Genomic DNA, 20,658 nt, shown 5'->3' with positions numbered 1-20,658 from the left:
TTATCCACTACAGCATTCTTTGTGCTAACAAAAGATGTAGAGATACAATAAAAGTCCCAGACAGAGCTGGAGAAGAACGTAGAACAAAATTCAAACTCACAAAAAAAGACGAAGCTTGCTGGTCTGACAGAGACTAGAGAAGCCCTAAGAGTATGGCCCCTGGACACCCTTTTAACTCAGTACTGAAGTCACTCCTAAGATTCACCCTTCAGCCAAAGATTAGACAGGCCCATAAAACAAACAATAATACACATAGCTCAACCATATATGACAGACTAAATGGGCACACCAGCCCAGGGGCAAGGACGAGAATGCAGGAGGGGACAGGAGCCGGACAAATGGAAATGAGAAAAGGGGTCGAAAAGGGGCTAATGGTGACATGTCGCGGGGTTGGCAACCAATGTCACAAAACAATATGTGTATCGTTTAATGAGAAACTAATTTGCTCTGTAAACCTTCACCTATAGTGCAATAAAAAAAAAAAAAAGACACGGAAATAACCTAAAAATCCATCAATCGTGATCGAGTTAAAGAAACTATTAGTATATCCATGCAATAAGGAGCCCTGGAGGCACAGTATTAAGCGCTTGGCTGCTAGCCGAAAGGTTAGTGGTTCGAACCCACCCAGAGGCTCCATGGGAGAAAGATGTAGCAGTCTGCTCCCATAAAAATTAAAAAATCCACACTCACTAATGCTGAGTTTATTCCAACTCATAGAGAGCCTACAGGACAAAGCAGAACTGCCCCATAGAGTTTTCAAAACTAAAATCTTTATGGGAGCAGACTGCCACATCTTTCTCCAGAGCTACTGGGGGGTTCAAACTGCCCACTTTTCAGTTAGCAGTAGAGCGCTTAACCAGTGCACCACCAGGGCTCCTTGGAAACCCTTAGGGCACTTCTACTCTATCCTATGGGGTCACTATGAGTTGAAACTGACTCAATAACACGGGGTTGTTGGGTTACTATCCATGCAATGTAAAAATCCATGCAATGAAGTACTATGCAGGTATAAATAATCATAGCAGGACAGCGCTTAGGGTCCATGATAACAGGTTCTCCAAGCTATATTGTTAAGGAAAAAATCAAGGCACCACATACCAAGATGTATAGGATGTTTGCATCTGTATAAGAAAATGGAGGAAAGGATTACATATATGTTCATTTTTCTTATATATGCATGAAATGATTAACCATGGAGTAGGGAAGACAATGGTTGTAAGACAGGCAACAAAGGCCCTGAGATTGGAGGGTGCCTGTTTGAGAAACAACGAGGAGACTGGTGTGGTTAGAGAAGCAAGTAAAAGAGAAATTAATACTATCAGAGAGGTAACAAGGGGTTGAGTGTAGAGCCTAGAGACTTATTAAGAAAGGGAACAGAGGAGCCCTCAAATCTGCAAACAAAGTAACAAGAAATGGACCAGAGCACAGAAACTAAGCCATTCCCCAGAACAATGGGGCAGGGTATCTAAAGTCTGCAAACTTCTTTAAAGTTGCCTTTCAGAAGCAGCTGGACAAAACCAGGCCCCGGGACAGGCACAGAACATCCACCTGTGACTGCTGTGTGACCTTTCACCAGGGGCAGCGAGGGGCTACAGCCCCAGCTGGGGAATCAAACTGGAGAGCTAGAGGCTATGCAGGCTCAATACCCCATAATGTCCTGCTAGGAATCCGAGAGGCCTCCAGGACAGGAGACATCTTGGAAAGCTGCTGCACAAGCACCTTAGTTAACATATCCCCGCCTGTGTCTATGAATAAACATGAATCTTTACCTGCCCAAGAACTTTTAAAAACTCAGGCCTGTCTTTTGTCCTGTGAGACGGGGTTACGTGTTGCTCTAGGCCCTCCTCGTCTCTGCTTGCAAGCCTCTTCAATAAAGCTTTGCTCGTGGAAAACTCTACATGTCTTACCTGCTCATTCTTGACCAGTGAGAGGCAAGAACCTTATTCTGGTAACAGCTGGAGGAAGACTTCTTCACCATAAACCAAGAAAAAAAACCAAACTTGTTGCCATCAAGTCAATTCCGACTCATAGAGACCCTATTTTCACCACAGACCTTCTTATAATTATTTTTCAACCATGTAAAAATATTCAAAAATTAAAAAGTAAAAAACAAAACAAAAACATGTTCTATCCTTTTCTTACACTCAAAAAGCCCATTTAAATATTAAAATACGATCCCAAATAGTTATTCATTCCTTTCATATTTTTAACAATCACACAATAATTTTATTTCTTCAAATCCTGAAAGTTGGGGCCCAATTTGCAATCTTCTTGAAACCAATAAAGGTATATAGAAAATCTTGTAAAATTTCCAAAAAGATAAATTCCAAAAGGATGTGGATTCCTATATTAGCCTCTGCCTCCCCCCCCCCCCACCCATTTAAAACCACCTTAAATGTTAGCCATCAGTCTTGACTATTTACCTGCCATTTAAGGCCTTAGCTGTCAAGCCTTCAATCCAGAAGATTCTGTGCTTTCTGTGCCATGGGTGTGTCTGAATCAGCCAGCATCCACCCACCCAGCTGTCCTGACCAGCTGAGCGTATTCCTCAGGATTACAACTGCTAGCTGTAGGGCCTCTAACCGTTTGAGGCATTTTTCTTCTGACCTCAAAAAGCAGCCGAACACCTTTCTAGACTAAAGCTATCCTTCAGGAACTGATTTGTCCAGGAGGTCTGTGGGACAAATTGCCAGAAATAGTATCTTTGATAACAACTATGCTTTCTTGCATCCCTGGGATGTTTAGACCTCCTCCTAAACTTCCCAAACAGTGGCCTCACACTTCCTGGATGAATTCCACTCTAGCTTAACTAGAGTTATAAAACAAGTACCACTTCAGGACAGGTGGCTAGAGAACTACTAGCCTCCAGAAAGGACTGCCCTCGGCTGACACCAGCAGACCTCGCCAAGGAGCTCACATGCTGATTTTTTGATAGGCTCAACGAGGTTAGATACTATCACTCCTCCCAAGCTTCAGCCAAGCCAGAAGCTAGGTGTCTCCTAATGGTCAACTGTGGTGAGCTGTTTGGCCACAGCATGCTATGTGGTAATAGAATGGTATAGTATTAAACTCTGGCGATGGCTCTCAGCTCTGTAGCATTCCAGGAAAAGCCTGAGCTCCAAGAGGGGTTTTCCAGACGCAAATCAGCAAAGAAAAATCTTCCGCTCGAGATCAGTCCGTGCTGCACGGCATGGTTCTATACACAAGCCCTTCCACTATTGACTGCACATCTGTTCCCAGGGCACCAACAGCAACTGATTGCAATTCCTACGTACTTCCTGACGAAGATTAACATGGTGAAAACATCAGTAAAATTTTTAAGCCATTTAAATCCAAAGCAAAAGTTATCTCAATCATCTAACAAAACAAAACCAGAAATATTTTGGTAACCAAACATTTATCTTGTCATCACAAAAAAATTTCAGAAATAAAGAATTTGAAAGCTCATCAGAACCAAAAGTGAAAGCAACCAGAAGCATGTATTTAAAAACTCATGCAATGGGACATCCCAGTTAATAGGCCTAATAACATGTTTAGTGCTTCTATTCTATCTCCTAGTTTGCTTTACCTGGGGTCTTAAAAGCTTGCAAGTGGCCATCCAAGGCACAACAACTGGTCTCTATTCACCTGGAACAACAGAGAAAGAAGGAGAGTCAGGAACCGGAGAAGGGGATGGAAGGTGTGGCTAATTGCCTCCATAAACAACTGCCTCTTTAGTCATGAGAACAGAGAAGTAGATGGTGCCCAGCAACCATTACGAATATTTTGATCAAAGATTCTATATAAGAATCCTGATCAAATGGGGGAAAATGCAGAACAGAATTTCAAATTCTGATGGACTCCAGTCTTCCTGAAGCCATGAAGGTTGGATGAACCCCTGAAACGATTGCACTGAGATAATCTTTAAACCTAAAACAAAAAATATCCCCTGCTGTCTTCTTAAAACCAAACAACAGTTTAGCTTAATTGGTAAAAAATGCCTACCTTGAGCATTATGCTCTTTTAAAGAACTATCTACGTGGGATCAAATCGATAACACCAACTCAAAAGATTAGACAGGCACCTTGGGGGCAGTGAATTTATGTTAGTGAAGGAAGAACAACTCAGACAAGGAGGGTGAGAATGGTTGCACAACTCAAAGAACGTCATTAGTATCACTAAATGGTACCTGTAGAAATTGTTGGATTGGTGTATATTCTCAACAACAAAATAAATAAAATTAAAAAAAAAAACACGTAATACAAAGCAGAATGAGGACATATTTTATAGCTCAAGGATCATACTGAGCTGTATGAAATAATTAAAAATCACTTGTTCTCACCTTTTCAAAAAGGCTTAAAATACATATTTGGGAGAAAAAAAAAACTATCCCTAAAAAAATCTTAAATATACAGACTGATTGGAATGGTAAATGTTCACTTGAAGCTTAATAAAAATTAATTAAAAAAAAAATCTTAAATACCAGAACAGAGTAAATTTCTGCCCCTACACAAACACCTCTTGCATTCATGAATGACGCTGACAGCACCAGGCATTCGTGGTTCTAAGAATTATGTTACTATAATTGCCCTAGTCTCAAAATACTGATGCCTCAATGAATGCAGCCTCTGAAAACATGCTCCTTTATTAAGAAGTTTGTTTTCAAAAACCTTCAGTCATCTTTTCAAGCGAAACTATACGTATTCATGTATGACAAAAATACCTCCGGACACAAAGTCTATTTACAGTCTCACAAAAGGTATATTCACACATTGAAAGTAAACAGTTTCTTAACCTCTCAATTTCATCATCTTTGTTTATAAAATAGACCTAATGACATCTCTGGCACAGGGCTGTTGGAAAGATTAAATGAGATCATACACAGTATGTAATACCTATTCCTTACTGTGCCTGATTCGTTCTCAAAATAAGTGTCTTTCCTTCAACCAGACTTATTTCTTTTCTAATTATGGGTGAAATATTTTGTCCTCTAAAAGGAATTTCGAACAGATGGAGATACTTCAGGAGTTTAGGACATTCCAAGACATCATGAAGCCCTTATTCAGATGACTCTCCTCTCTAAGCCAGTATCTAAGTGGTAGGATCTATTCTAGGGGCTACTTGGGAGTTGCTGGGAGTGAAGCAACATATGTCCTTTGTCATCAGCTTTTTCAGGACCTCGAAGACTTCTTTGTTCTTCGTCCCTCCAACCCACACTCCTCTGCCTGCCCATGGGCTGGAAGCCTCTCTCAGGCTTCCTATAACATTCATCCGTCTTCTGCTCCCACTTCTTTTTCTCTTCCCAGGAATCCTTCAAAAACCTAATGCTCCATTCACTCCTCCATTTTCTTTACATCAAAATGAAAGGCAGATAGTGGGGACTTACTGATATACTGACTGCTTACCTTGGCAATGAATATCTATCTATAAGGTCCTAAATTCAGTGGAATGTTCTGCATTCTACTCAAATTTCACTGAGACAGCACTGATTAATCAATAAGAAGACCCAGACACACCACTCTCTAGTTAAGTGATCCTAACTTCTACAAGTCTGAGTTACATCATCAGAAATATAGGGGCAATCACTTTGCGTGAACTCAAGAAGGTCATTTTCACCTGGATTGGGAAAAAAAAAACTAAAAATTTCTTTTTCTTTCCAAGTCTTGTGTTTAATAGACACTGCTCAACCTAACCTTCACTTTGTGGGCTGAGGGCTGGGGTTGGACTCAAAGACATGCTGAGCTTGAGGGACAGGGTACAGCTCAGGGGTGTGAAGAGAGGTTCAGGGTTATGTGAGGGTGCCTGTTACAGCCTTTCGATTTTTTTTTAAGCTGAAAGATAAATGGTTTGTTTTAAAACAGAATAAAAGTGTTGCTAGAGTCAAAATGTTGTGGTTGGCTGCCTTCAAGTCGGTCCCTGCACACTGGAACAACACACCAAGCATTCTACCACTGAACTACCACTGCCCCCAGACTCAAAAGAGCCTTGTGAAAACATCATGCATCCAACTAGATTCCCAGATAAGTTGTTTTGGTTATCAAATGAGACAATCCACAGGAAAGTACTTTGTATTTTATAGATCATGACCTAGAGGTACGGTGACAATGTTGTCTCCGTCCATGTTTTCAGCTCTTTAGGCTATACTCTTCCAGTTGATACGATCACTAAGACTCTGGATTATAATGGACCTTCAGGCCATCTCTCCTAATCCTTCGCCAATGAGGCCCTAAGAGCACATGTGTACGAGTAGAAGCAGATAGCATGTTAAAGGAAAGTAAGTAATTCTCCAGTTACACACATAGGGAGTTATCTCCCCATCCTCTCAGTATACTATCAACAGATACCATGGCATCTTAGGCCAAAATCAATTTTGTATAAAGACAATAATCTCAATTCTTGATGATCCTATCCAAATTTGGAAATTAGCTTAGAAAACTGACGGACATTCTTACAAAGTTAAATACACTGTACCATGCAGCTGTAATCCCTCTCCTTGTACTCAGATGTTCATGGCAGCTTTATCCATAAAACCCAAAAGCAGAAAACACAAACATCCATTTGCTGGTAAATGAATTGTGGTATATGCATGCAAAAGAATTCAACTCAGCAATAAAATGGAACAAACCACTGAAATGCTCAACAACGTGAATAAATCTCAAAAGCATTAAGCTAAGAAAAGGAAGTCAGACACACAAGATTACATACTGTATGACTGCATTTCTATGAAGTTCCAGAAAAGGCAAATCTATAGGGATAGAAAGCGGAGTCGTTCTTGCCAAGGGCCAGGGTCGGGAGTGGGACTGACCACAAAGATGCAAAAGGGAACTCTTTGGGATGATTTCGGTGATGGTTATAGGACCATAAATATTGTGGTCAAGTGTATGACCTGGGGATGCAGGTCACCTGATTCAAATTCCAGCTCTACGTAGCTGTATGATGGTGGGCAAGCTCTGTGCCTCACCTTTTCAGTGGGGTTTAGAGACTACCTACCTCACAGTATTGTTGGGAAGGTTAAAGGAGTTAAGCATTGGCTATTACTAAACGATTATGTCAAAATAAAACTGTGAAAACTGTTTTGTGAGGGATCAGAACATTGCTGCTAATGTATGAAGCTCTCAGAGAATCATATTTTAGTCAAGTGCATAAATTCAGAGTTTCTGGCATATGTGCAAATTAGCTGCCATACCTATAGGGTTTATATAGCTAACAGACCTTATTTGGGTTTTGTGTGTTTTAAAAGGAAACATACTACAAAACATTGTTGACAGAAGTTAAAGAAGATCAAAATAAATGAAAAGACATCTCATGTTCATGGGTTAGATTTAATACTAAGATGTCAATATTACCCAAATTTATCTACAGATTCAGCTTAATCCCTATCAAAATCCCAGCTAGCTTTATTGTAGAAATTGACAAGTTGATCCTAAAATTCATGTAGAAATGCAAAGGACCCAGAACAGCCAAAATGATATTAAAAAGAAATAAGATCATAATCAGAAGACTTGCCAATTTCAAAACTTACTAGAAAGCTGCAGAAATCAAGACCATGTGGAACTGGTATTAAAAACCCAAAACCAAACCCAGTGCCGCGTCAATTCCGACTCATACAGAGCCCATAGGACAGAGTAGAACTGCCCCATAGAGTTTCCAAGGAGCGCCTGGTGGATCTGAACTGCCGAACCTTTGGTTCGCAGCCATATCGCTTAACCACTATGCCACCAGGGAACAGGTATTAGGAAAGACATATAGATCATAGTGAAGTACAGGTCTACTCTGTACACTTGGGGTTACCATGAGTCACAACTGACTCACGAGTCGAAATCAACTAACAATGACGACAACAGAATTGAATCGAGACGTAAACCTTCATACTTATGGTCAATAGATTTTCGACAAAAGTCCCAAAACAATTCAGTGGGGGAAAGAATAGCCTTTTCAACAAACGGTGCTATGACAACTCAATATCCACATGCAAAAGAAGGAAGCCAGACCCCTACATTACACTGTACATAAAAATTAACTCAGAATGGATCATAGACCTAAATATAAGAGCTAAAAGTATAAACTCTTAGAAGGAAACATAGGAGTAAATCTTCATGGCCTTGAAGTTAGGCAAGGCTTTCGTGGATATGATGCCAAAAGCACCTGCAGCAAAAGAAAAAAATAGATAAATTGGACTATGTCGAACCTTAAAACTTTTGTGTTACAAACAATATCAAGGGAGTGAAAAGTCAACCCACACGATGGTAGAAAGTATTTCCAAAGCATATAACTGATAAGGGACTTGTATCCAGAATACATAAAGAACTCTTACAAGTCAACAGATAAAATGAGAAATAACCCAATTAAAAAATGGGAAAGGGATTTGGATAGACATTTCTGTAAATATATAATATATATATATATACACACAAATGACTAATAAATATACAAAAAGATGCTCAACATAGTCATTAGACAGATAGATGCCCTCAAGTCAATTCCGACTCACGGAGACATTACGTACAACAGAACGAAACGTTGCCCAGTCCCGCGTCATCCTCACGATGTTCAAGTCCACTGTTGGAACTAGGGTGCCCACCTGTCTCCCCAAGGTTCTCCCTCACCCTTCCTGGCCCTCTATTTCACCAAACACGATGTCCTTCTCCAGCAAATGGTCCTTCCCGATGCGTTCAAAACAAACAAGTCAGACAACGTTGTCATTCGTGAACTCTTCACTGGCTCATTTTCCACAGTACATCACCAGGTCTTTCTTTCTAGTCTGTCTGTCAGTCTGGAAGCTCTGCTGAAACCTGTCCACCATGGGTGATCCGCTGGTATTTGAAATACCAGCGGCATAGCCTCCTCAACACTCACGGCACCACAGTACAACAAACTGACAGGTGGGTGGTGACATTAGTTATTAGCAAAATACAATTCAAAACCACTATGAAACACCACTTCAAACTCATGAGGATAGCTATAATAAAGACAGACAATAACAAGTGTTGGCTAGGAAGTGAAGAAATTGGAATCCTTGTACATTGCTGATGGGAATTGAAAATGGGGCAATCACTTTCGAAAGCAGTCTTGCAGTTCCTGAAAATGTTAAACATAGAGTTATCACATGACCAAGCAAATCTTCTCCAGGTATATATCTAAGAGAATGGAAAACATATGTCCACAGAAAAACCTGTACAAAAATGCTCAAAGCAGCAGTAATCATAATAGCCAAAAAGTGGCAACTACCCAAACGGCAGAAACCCTGGTGGTATAGTGGTTAAGTGCTACGACTGCCAACCAAAAGTCAGCAGTTCGGATCCACCAGGCACTCCTTGGAAACACTACAGGGCAGCTCTACTCTGCCCTTTATAAGGTCACTTTGAGTCGGAATTGACTCAACGGCAACAGGTTTGGTTTTTTGGTTTGGTTACCCAAGTGGCCGTCGATGTGTTTATCTATAATACATGGATAAACAAAATGTGGTATATTCATGTAAAACAAACAAAAAAAAAAAACCACTGCTGTCGAGTCAATTCTGACTCATAGCGGCCCGACAGGACAGAATAGAACTGCCCCACAGGGTTTCCAAGGAGGGCCTGGTAGATCTGAACTGCCGACCTTTTGGTTAGCAGCCATAGCACTTAACCATGACACCACCAGGGTTTCTAATAGCCATATAATAAAATATTATTCAGCAACAAAAAGCAATGAGATACTGATTGGTACCACATGGTAGAACCTTGAAAACATTATGCTAAGTTAAAGACACCAGTCACAAAAGACTAACACAGGCAAACCTATATCGTCAGATCTATAGAAACAGAAAGTAAGATATTAGTCACCTAAGGCTGAGGGGAGGAGAGAAAGAATGAAGTGACTGCTGAGAGGTATGGGTTTCTTTTGGGGCGATGAAAATGTTCTACACTTAGGCCGTGGTGATAGCTGAACAGCTCTGTGACCATATTTAAAAAAAAAAATAACAACACTGAATTGTATACATTAAATGGGAGAATTCTACGGTATGTGAATTGCATCTCAGTAAAGTTTCTTCAAAAAAAAAAAAAAGATAATGTAAGACACCAGGCCATTGTAACTTGTAGAATTTGGGACTCCAGCCTCCAAGTAAAAAAAAAAAAAAAAAAAGAATGGGCTAATTCGGGCTTCCAGAGATGATATTTTTTGAAACTAACCTTCCAATTACAATTGAACAGAGCTGTCATCACTGGCAAGAATTCTAGGTACAGATTTTCTTTCATCAAGAAAGGGCAAAATTTTAAGCAGTTAATTAACTTGTTAGTACCTGTGCCTGGCCAGTTGTGGTTAACCTACTTCATGGACTGCTCATGGGAACGGTCTGAGTCTCGGGCCAGCAGGTTGCCCTCTGCTCTGGAATCCATTTCCAGGTCAGTGGCCCTCATCATCAATTAGTATGTGTGCTCAAAGGAATGCAAACTGATTTTAGCATTATCTTAAACAAAACATAATTAGGAAGGTAAGTATCCTGCCAAAAAATTACATAATGCATTCCAAAGCAACTAAAAAGGAATTTTGGACCATCCACACTGCGTATGCTGCTCGTTTAGCCTAAGTTTAAATGGCTAATAGTTATGCAGTCTTATACAGAGTAAACCTTTTTTCCTTTTAACCTAAATCTTCCTTACGGGATTAAGATATTCAGCTACTTCAAATTTCAGGGGAAAGAACGAACAAGCTGAAGTCTCAAATACTTGCCTCCCGATTAAATGTCGGTCTACCATATCCAAAGTGTTCTAACAGAATGTTCCAGCATGTTGCTATTCAAGGTAGGTCCACAGACCAGCAGTCTCAGCAGCACCCAAAAGACCCACCCCAAACTACTGAGGCAGAATGTGCATTTCAGCAAGATTTCCCGTGCAATTCACATACATTCAAGTTTGAGAAGCCCGGCTCCCACACACAACTGAAGCTCCATACAGAGCGGTGGAGGAACACTGGGCAGTCAGTCACTATTAGGAATCTGGATTAAAACGACACGCAAGAGTGGACTGTAGCAACCTCAAAATGTTGTATTTGATTCAAGGTGGTAAAAGTTGTAAGCTTTCAGTTTTTGTAAATACATGAAACACAAAAAAAGAAGGCTGTGGTGACCCTTTTATTTAAGCACTCTGGGAAGTACAGCAGAGAGGAGCATGTCCCTAAGACAAGGCCTCTGATGGTTTCAGCTGTCCCCAGCTCTTCCTCTTGGCTTTGTCCTTCCAGCCCCAACACCACATCCCTGGGGCAGCCCAGCCTAGACACTTAGGCTTCCAGCAGCAGAAAGGTTCCTGGGTGAAAGATGGAAAATCTGACTCTTCATACCCATCAGTATGGAAAGAGGCAACTCAGAACTGAAAGCACCTCCCCCTGCTCACCTCCTCCTGCACTTCAAACCCACTGCCATTGAGTCGACTCCGACTCATAGCGACCCTATAGGACAGAGTAAAAAAACTGCCCCATAGGGTTCCCAGGGAGCACCTGGTAGATTCGAACTGACCTTTTGGTTAGCAGCTGTAGGTCTTAACCACTGTGCCACCAGGGTTTCCCTCCTGCCATTAGGAACAAACAAAATACTACAGAGTTTCTGCTTCTTATAGAGCTCCAATTCTTCCAAGCCTATAGGGTTTGAGTAAGTGGAAACCCATTCATTAACCCTTGACCCTAATATATCTGCTTTCTGTAAAGGAAGTTTATGGTGCCAAGTAACCAGGGAGGTCCTCCATGTTAGTCAGTGGTCTCCATACCATGGAAGGGAGGGGGGGTCTTATGAGAGGCTTCTATTTAAAATGCCAGTTCTCTAGTTCTGATTCAGTAGGTCTGGGCTCAGGCCCAGAAATCTGCATTTTAACAAGTTCCCCCAAGCGATTCTGATATAGGAGGAAACACCTGAAGAAACAGTAAAATAACTGGCTTGAGGAGAATGGTATCTTCAAAAATAAATCACTTACGCTTAAATATCTTCTTCCCTTTTTGAAAGTGATGTCAACTTCCTGATTAGCTTCCAACTATCTTTGTAGTATTCATTCAACACACACACACACACACACACACAGAAATCGAACCTTTTGTTGAGTTGATTGTAACTCATAGGGCCCTGCAGAACAGAGCAGAACTGCCCCATAGGGTTTCCAAGGCCGTAATCTTTATGGCAGTCCCTAGGAGAGACTGGTGGGTTGGTGGGTTCCAACCACTGACCTTTCAGTTAGCAGCTGAGCACTTAACCACTGTACCACCAGGACTCCTTATTCAGCATTTACTGAGCAACTATTCTTCGCCGGGAGTCCCTGGTAGTGCAAATGGTCCTTGGCTGTTGACTGAAAGGCTGGAAGTTTGAGTATACCCAGAGGTGCCTCAGAAGAAAAGCCTGGGCATCTACTTCTAAAAATTCAGCCACTAAAAACCCCACAGAGCACAGTTCGGCTCTGACACACGCGAGGCCATCCTAAGTTGGAACCAACCTCATGGCAAGAGGTTTATTGTTTGCAGAGACCTGTACTACCTGTTGCTTTCCTGCTGTGTGCAGGCTGGGTGGAAGGAATGGGGAGCGGTGAGGTGTGCGCTCACATTAGACAGCTATTTCTCAACATCTTAGAAAGATTGACCTGTTTGAGATCTGGGAGACAGACTACCCTGAACAATTACATTGCCTAACCATCCAAACCACACCCATTGCCCTCAAGTCAATTTGGACTCATAGTGGCCTCACAGGACAACGGAGAACTGCCCCATAGAGTTTCCAAGGCTGTAATCTTTAAGGAAACAGACTCCCACATGTTGCCTAACCACAGTTACCATAATTTACCAACCTTTTTTGCACAGCTATGGTCAGAGCCGTGGTGGCAGCAGTGGTTAAGAGCTCAGCTGTTAACCAAAAGGTGGGCAGTTGGAGTCCACCAGCCGCTCCTTGGAAACCCTATGGGGCAATTCTGCTCTGTCCTACAGGGTCGCTATGAGTCGGAATCCACTTGCCTGCGACGGGTTCGGTATGCTCCAGAGATGTCATGGCACTGTAGGCCAGAGTGTTTGTTGGGTGGCCAAACTGCCAGGGACCAAATTCTACCTTCTCCACTTACATTACGTGGCCACCAGCAAGTAATTTAACGTCTGTGCACCTCAGTTTCCTCATCTGTAAAATGAAACACTACCTCATTGAGTTGGTGTGAGGCGTAAATGAAGCACTGAATTACCTAATTGATGCAGATGACTCCAAGAATATAAATAATACTGACAAATTCGTTCTATTTTTAGGTCAAGGCCGTAATGCCATTGTGACCACACGAAACAGTCTTTCCACAGACCGATGTGGAATTGTGGGTGAGAAAAGTGGAATTAAACTGCCATGTTGCATTAATTCTATCAGCTCAGACTCTTTCGTTTCATAATCATAACTAAAGTACCCTGTTTTTTAAGAGCCCCTACCTTTGACTTGTTTGGGAGTTAGTCTTGCTGATGCCACACTGCCCCCAAGCCCCTCTCCAGCTCCCGGCTGGAAGGGAAGGTGCTTTGGCGAGGCGCGCGCGGTCTGGGGCAGGTGTCCTCGTCCTGACCCGGGGCGAAAGCCACCCAGGAGGTGCAGACCCCGCCGGGGACGCCGGGGAGGAGGAGGCTGAGGGGAACCAGGCGACAGCCCCCCGTCCGGCGACGCAGCGGGGAGGATGCCGGCGGCCGCAGGAGCGTGCTTGGCCACGTGACGGCCGCTATAAGAGCGCCCCGGGCCGACGCTCCGCTCCCGCCGCGCCTCCTCGCTGGCCGCCCTGCCTCCCTCCGGGTGCCGGCTGCTCCGAGTCGCACACCTGCGGCTGCCCGGCAGCGACATGACAGGTACGCCCCGCCGCCCCCGCAGCCCCGGAGCCCCGGAACCCCGCCGCCCGGGAGCCCCGGCCCGGAGAGGGCGCCGCGGAGTTGCAGGCTGGCCGCCCCGAGCGCGCTGCTTCCTGCGTCAGCGGCTCCCGGCGCCCCCGGCCCGAGCCCGGCGCGCAGGAACCGGGGCAGCGCGGCGGCGCCCGGCCCTCGGCGCAGCCCGGCCCGCGGCGCAGCCCGCTTCGCTTCCGTCTCCGCGCCCTTCCTCCTGCTGCGGCCGGGAAGGGCGGGCCGCGGCCGGCGGCGCCGGGGCGGGAGCGGCTCCCGGGGACGCTGGTCGGGGTCCCCGGGCGCGAGGGGCCGGGGGTCCGCGCCGCCGCCCGCAGGCAGGAACCCCGGGAAGGGCGGCCGCAAGGGCGGGGCGCCGGCGGCCCGGCCCGGCTGCTCGGCGGCCCGCCCCGGCCCTGGCCGCAGCGCCGCGCCTATTTTTAGGCCTTTGGGGCCGGGTTGCGGAAAGCCGGGAGCCGGCGAGCGTCCCCGGGGAGCGGGCCCCAGCCCCACTTGTCGCGAGGTGCCCGGGCCGCAGGGCGAGTCAGCCCCGAGGACGGGGAGGCTCCGAGGTAACCTGCCCTTCCCGTCGCGGGGTTCCTGCAGCAATTCAGCAGCCGCAAAAACTGCAGGTGTCCCCAGAGTGCCGCGTCTCCAGGAAGCTTGAACTTCTACCCAGCTGTCATGGGCCTTTCCTGTTCGTTTGTAGTGTTTTCTAGCCTTAATCTGTTCCTGAGCGTTATTGAGCATTTGTCCTGTCTCCTAATTCATCTCAGAGAGGGACAGAAAGTCAATATCCGGCTTCTCTTCTGGAAATAGTTGAGTCCTACCTTGTTAAACTTCGTGATTCTCTGTGATTCGAACCACTCTTGAGTTAAAACCTCATTCACTAGGCTTCAGGTTATGAAGTATCCTTGGGGCCAACTTTGCAGTGTTACTATTTTACGACTGGTTGTAGCAAGTGCAGGCAGATGGGTATGTCAGGTGACAGGTGTCACTGGCCTGAGTTCTCCTAGAAAGGCTCTGGGAAGCCAGTAAATAGCCCAGCAGGAGCAAGGAATGCTAGTCTTTCTACAACTTAGTGGTGGGCCTACCCTGAGAGAAAGGCCAACATTATGTGTGAAGAGGCCTCTGAGATCAGAGGCTGGAGGATACCAGTCCATTCCACAAACCACAGCTTCTTCTCACTTCCCTCCACGAAATTTCCAGTGCCTCTTTCCTCTAGGTTGGAAAATGGCAAAGGGAGAACGAAGAAACCCAAGACAGAAAGAGAGTGACTTCATGACACAATGTCCCAACTCCCTGGTTGGGCAACACTGCCCCCAGTGACACCTGCCAGAGCTGGTCGTACGTGTCCTGCACTTTTGGATGCTCACCAATTTGCTGCCGTCAAGATCCCCTCAGGCACAGGGCATGCCCCAGAATCGTCCCAGGGAAAAATCTGAAAGTCTGGGCTGGTGGTCTCGGGAGGGCGGGGCCTATTCAGTAGGAAGAATAATCCATGTCCCTGCCTTCTGTTCCGGCAGCTAAGTGATTACTGAGATTGAGTTTTGGTGTGTGAGTGTTGGGGAGAGGAGTCCAGGGGGGAAGATGGGGGTGGGAGTACTGCTTGGTTCTCCAGGGAACAGAAGTCAGGTTTGTTAGAGCTTGTAAGGTGGTCCCTAAATGCATTTAATAGCAGTTGATCACTATTTAGAAGCATCAAAGAGGAAAGATTTCTCTGAGAAGATGATATTTGAGCAGAGACTGAAGGTGGCCCTTGAGGGGTGGTGGGGCTAGGGCAGGTAGAGCTTCTGCTCCAGGTTGAGGAAACAGTGAGTATAAAACCAGAAGGTTGCCGGAGATGTAAGCACCAGAATGAAGAATAAGGCTTCTGCTGTCAGACTGTCTCAGTTCAGGTCCACAGCTGAATTTGCGCCTGGATGAAGATACTGTCTGCAGCACCATGTAGGAGAAACAGAAAATGCACTTCATCTCTTCATTCCAAAGAAAAAAAAAAAAACCCAAACCCGTTGCTGTTGATTCTGACTCATAGTGACCCTATAGGACAAAGTAGAACTGCCCCGTAAGGTTTCCAAGGAGTGGCTGGTGGATTCGAACTGCCGACCTTTTGGTTAGCACCTGTCCTCTTAACCACTGCGCCACCCTTTAATTGCCCAAGGGTCACTGTCTAGGTGTTAAGCTACTATTTAGTCTGAGACTTTAGCATATCCAGTCTCTAAACTGGATTTAATTTGTATAGTTCAGTCAGCCTCTTGGAGGTTGCCACAGACATTCCTGCTACAGAATGAGCCATTTCTATCTTGAACCACTCTGGAAGTGGGTACTTGAGCTTTTCCCCCCAAAGGGACTGCTACTTTATTAATAGAACAAGTTTATCTCAGTAGAACTGATGTTGATGAGTTTGCTTTTTAAAAAAGGAGCTCTGCTGGCGTAATGATTAAGTGCTTGGCTGGTAACTGAAAGGTTGGTGGTTTGAACCCACCCAGCAGCTCCACAGGAGAAAGACCTGGCAATCTGCTTCTGTAAAGATGACAGCCCAGAAAACCCTAGGAGGCAGTTTCACTCTGTCACATGGGGATCCTGTGAGTCAAAATGAACTTGACAGTGCCGAACAACACCTTTTTGGAAGTGGTTCTGGATTGATTTTTCTAGGTGGTACCAGTTGCCATCGAGCAGATCTCAACTCATGGTGACCCATGTGTGTCAGAGTAGAACTGTGCTCCATAGGGTTTTCAATGGCTGATTTTTTTTGAAGTAGATTGCCAGGTCTTTCTTCCAAGGCACCTGTGGCTGGACTCAATCCTCCAACCTCTTGGTTAGAAGCCAAGCACATTAACTGTTTATACTACCCAAGGACGCCTTCCCAGGTGGTAAGGTATTGTAATGAGTGTGGTTTGTTCTTTGTATTAAGATCAGGCCTTTGTGACGCTGACCACAAACGATGCCTACGCCAAAGGAGCCCTAGTCCTGGGCTCGTCTCTGAAACAGCACAGGACCACCAGGAGGCTGGCCGTGCTCATCACTCCACAGGTCTCGGACTCCATGAGGTGAGGCCCTCACTGCCTGTCCATTTGCAGGTCCTTGACTTCCCCAGCTTCTGTTTCCGGCATCTGCCTGCATCGAGGCCATGTGCATTTCAGGGGTTGAGCACCAAGTGGAGAGAGATGAGAATTGCTCAGGGAAGGATTCGCAGGTCTGATACCTCCTGGCTTTTGGGAAGACAGTCTACCCAGGGTGTGTAGCTCCCTTCTGGGCGGTAATGATCTGGCCCACCCTCTTGCTGATTGCAGCTAGGAGTGGAAGACTCTCCCTAAGCAAGTCCTCTCTGGGCGATCGGAGTGAGTATTTCAGTCCAGGTGTTCCCGGGTTCCCAGCTTTGTGTAGTCACATTTGTCATCCTCAAGCCCAGAATGCAGCAGTGCCAACTTTGTTTCCTCTTTCCAACCAGGGAAAACCCTTCAGGTGACTTTAAAAGAGAGGTAGCAGTGTATTTAACTGCCAGATGACATCTGCACCTAATGGTTTTTAGAGCTTAATTTAGGATACAATAGACTGGAATCCAGTGGTTGTACTAGGCGGTCTCCCCCACTCCAACCAAGGGCACGAGTTACTTCTCCATGGGGTTAGCTCACTTTGATTTGTTGGAATTAAATGTTGAAGGTCTTGAATGCACTGGTTCTTAAAAATATCTAGGCACACTAGCAACTCTGTATTGTGTTTATTTTTGCGTTCTCCTAGCCTTCTTGGAAGTAGAAAACACCCTTCTTGTGAAATTTTTCAAAAAATGTAAGCACGTGCCAAGGGCCCCTTAAAAGAGGCACGATATTAAAACCTGCATACAGCTCTTATATTGACAGCCTTGTTCCTCAAGGGTAATTTAGGAAGATGCCTAAAAGTTTGCCTCCTAATATGTCCCTCCTAATTTGTAGTCTATTGGTGAGGATGTGTGTAAGCAGCCAGACATAGTCTTTGATTTTCCACCCTGATTTACTGGCTAAATGGTGCTGCTGGCCATTGTCAAAAAGATCAAGTACGTGTACTGTGTGAACTAGAAAGGACATATTTCTGTACAGCTTTGGAGATACACAAGACTACCTTTGTTCTACGTGTCTGATACTGCTTTAAACTTTCCATGATGACCTGTCTAGCAATTTTTTTTTCTCATGTCAAGTTCAGTGTCTTACCTAAGCCCACCCATCTCAAGAGCTTTCCAAAAATAAAGCTCATAGTTAATTTAGGGCGTGGAGAAGTGTTGTACCTCACAGACCAAAACGAGTCTCTCTCGTTATACCTGAACAGAGTGCTAACTGCACAATAAATCCTGATTATATAGGATTTAAGAAAATGGCAACTGAATAACCGAGCCCTGTAACTTCTTTGGGGACTGACCATTTTAGGCATTTTTTTCTGTCAGCAGCTTTAGCAAAAGAGATTAGGTAATAGGCTTTATTGTAGATGTTATATGCGCGTACATCAGTCAGCATCATTTGTAAAAATATGCAACGCTCAGCAACAATTAATTCAAATAAAGTAACATTTGTAATACACAGGCTGTTGCCAAGATGTATTGCTAAGATGTATTATTGTTTTTGCAAGCTATTTTCACACTCTGCCTGGTGTTCAGTGGCACACTAGAAAATAGAAAACTTCTACAACAGTGTTTTAAGACAAGAGCTTCACCCTCACCATGTCAGTTTTCATTACTTGAGTGAAATAAACTGTATATGCACATAAATACAGTATTTCCTGGAATTAATTCGGAAAAGTATACTCTGCCAACGTTAACTTGTTCTAGTGATGACTAGACGGACAGGGTTTGGAGACAGCCATCTTAACGTTAGATCGGTCACTTGTTCTGAAAAGATGCTAAGCGCTGCTGTCTGGATTTTATTTTGACAGAAAAGTGTTAGAGACAGTCTTTGATGAGGTCATCCCGGTAGACGTCCTGGACAGTGGCGATTCTGCTCACCTAACCTTGATAAAGAGGCCCGAGCTGGGTGTCACGTTAACGAAACTACACTGCTGGTCGCTGACACAGTATTCAAAATGTGTGTTCATGGACGCAGATACTCTGGTGAGTGTGGCTTTGCGGGCCAAGAAGACGTATATAGCAACAGAGACCTGTTAGGCATTCAAGATATGGCTGGGAACACTTGACAGGACAGTTCAGATAAAACCACTGTTGTAAAAAGAGTCAGGTGACAGAGGAGACCAGACCCAGGAGGCCTTACAGCTGTCATCTGGATGGTTAAGACCAACAAATGAATCCTCTGTGTTGGGTCACTTAGGAAGACTTAAGGAAGTGATGTCCTAACAGAACATTTCTCTAACACCTTTCCCCCTTTGAATCAGGTCCTAGCAAACATCGATGACCTTTTTGAGCGAGAAGAATTTTCAGCAGCGCCAGACCCAGGGTGGCCTGACTGCTTCAATTCCGGCGTCTTCGTTTATCAGCCCTCAGTCGAGACGTACAATCAGCTGTTACAGTTTGCTTCCGAGAAAGGTAGTTTTGATGGTATGTATCTGTTAACTTCATCTCTGATAAGCTGTTGGTAACTTCTAGGGGCTGTTCTTCTAAGGGACATAATTGCTATGGTGCTTCGTGCCCAGGAAACAGCACTATCATGAGAGGTAGCAAACATTTTTAAATTGTGCTCTTTTTTGGAAATAGTGTTAGCATTTGTGTGCACACGTGCGTATTTTTTCTATCGATGCTTACATTCACCTAAACTAGGATAGGCAGTTTTGCAGGCTTGCCTTTAAAGGTGGCCTTCCTTGTCTCTCATTTAGAGTATGACAATTGTTCAAGAATTCAAAAGACTGTTAGACTAATCAAAAACATAGCCACTGTTTTTAGACCTGAGTACACTTAAGCACAAGAGTGTTGCCCAGCCATTGCTACCAGGAGGACCAAGCTCCAGAGCTGTAATTATGTTGGAGTTCGCTCCATAGACACCAAAAGATGCCATTGTCTCCCTGGAAACTTGAAGATAAATCTGATCATTTGGCTCTTGTCCCCTCAGGCAGGGCCGAAAAGAGAGTAGAAAGTTTATGTGAATAATCTTTGTCTTCGGCCTCATATTCTCTAAAGCCGCCGCTCATGAGGTAGAGTGGCACCTGCAAGGTGGAGGGTGTAAAATCAACAAAGTTTGCATCCGTTTTCCAGAATGCATGTGTATCTGTAGCTGTGTGTACGTATAGAAAGCTTCTGACTCTGTGATTTAGGACCTCACAGCCTTTGGAGAATTTTGATCAAATGAATTAGTAGGTATGCGTCCATACTGAAACAATACATAATATGTCAATTTTATAACAGCAACAAAAAAGATAATTTTTTTTTTTTTAATTGAACTTTAGATGAAGGTTTACGGAACAAACTAGTTTCTCATCAAACACTTAGTACACACATTGTTCTATGATATTGGTTAACAACCCCACGACATGTCAACACTCTCCCTTCTCAACCCTGGGTTCCCTATTACCAGCTTTCCTGTTCCCTCCTACCTTCCAGTCCCTGCCCCAGAGCTGGTGTGCCCCTTTAGTAAAAAAGATAATTAATATGCAAAAATAGTTCATTTTTTAGTTGGTGGCTTTTTTGGACAAAGAAGAGTCCCACTGTGCACAAGAAGAAGACATAGACTGTGAATCCCTCCCCCTCTGCCCGCAGTGACTCTGCGTTAGATCTTGACGTCTTGACAGCAGCCCAGGCAGGGACCAGACACCTGAGCTCTGTAGCAGATACCCAGCACCAGGGGCTGTTTTCCCCCGCTCCATGTCCAACATCAAATCTGGGACTTGCAGTGGATAGGTCTTTTGGAATTCGCAGACACA

At 44.4% G+C, this 20,658-nt stretch overlaps 2 protein-coding genes across 10 annotated transcripts in view; one reads left to right on the top strand and one right to left on the bottom strand.

Annotated features, from left to right (window-relative positions):
* Positions 1-13,819, bottom strand: part of LOC126066586 (vasodilator-stimulated phosphoprotein-like) — a 521,808-nt gene extending 507,989 nt beyond the window's left edge. For 4 of the 8 annotated variants that reach the window (XR_007515144.1, XR_007515143.1, XM_049867820.1 and 1 more), the window contains exon 1: positions 13,396-13,819. Coding sequence is in view for 3 of the 8 variants with exons in the window: in XM_049867820.1 (XP_049723777.1) it covers positions 13,396-13,792 (397 nt within the window). In the remaining 5 variants the exon portion in view is untranslated. Of the gene's footprint in view, positions 1-2,669; positions 3,628-8,485; positions 9,399-13,395 lie in introns of those variants that run through there. The other 4 variants (XR_007515146.1, XR_007515145.1, XR_007515147.1 and 1 more) reach the window with 3 other exon arrangements.
* The window catches only part of GYG1 (glycogenin 1), a 42,026-nt gene continuing 35,081 nt past the window's right edge, over positions 13,714-20,658 (top strand). Inside the window, exons 1-4 of one of the 2 annotated variants that reach the window (XM_049867818.1) lie at positions 13,714-13,797; positions 16,744-16,874; positions 18,727-18,901; positions 19,180-19,342. In XM_049867818.1, the coding sequence (XP_049723775.1) occupies positions 16,870-16,874; positions 18,727-18,901; positions 19,180-19,342 (343 nt within the window). In that variant the 5' untranslated portion in view covers positions 13,714-13,797; positions 16,744-16,869. Of the gene's footprint in view, positions 13,798-16,738; positions 16,875-18,726; positions 18,902-19,179; positions 19,343-20,658 lie in introns of both variants that reach the window. The other variant, XM_049867819.1, reaches the window with a different exon arrangement.

The sequence above is a fragment of the Elephas maximus genome, chromosome 23 (genome assembly GCF_024166365.1).
Source record: "Elephas maximus indicus isolate mEleMax1 chromosome 23, mEleMax1 primary haplotype, whole genome shotgun sequence".
In the NCBI taxonomy this organism is placed as follows: domain Eukaryota; kingdom Metazoa; phylum Chordata; class Mammalia; order Proboscidea; family Elephantidae; genus Elephas; species Elephas maximus.
This window is presented reverse-complemented; position numbering and strand designations above follow the sequence as displayed.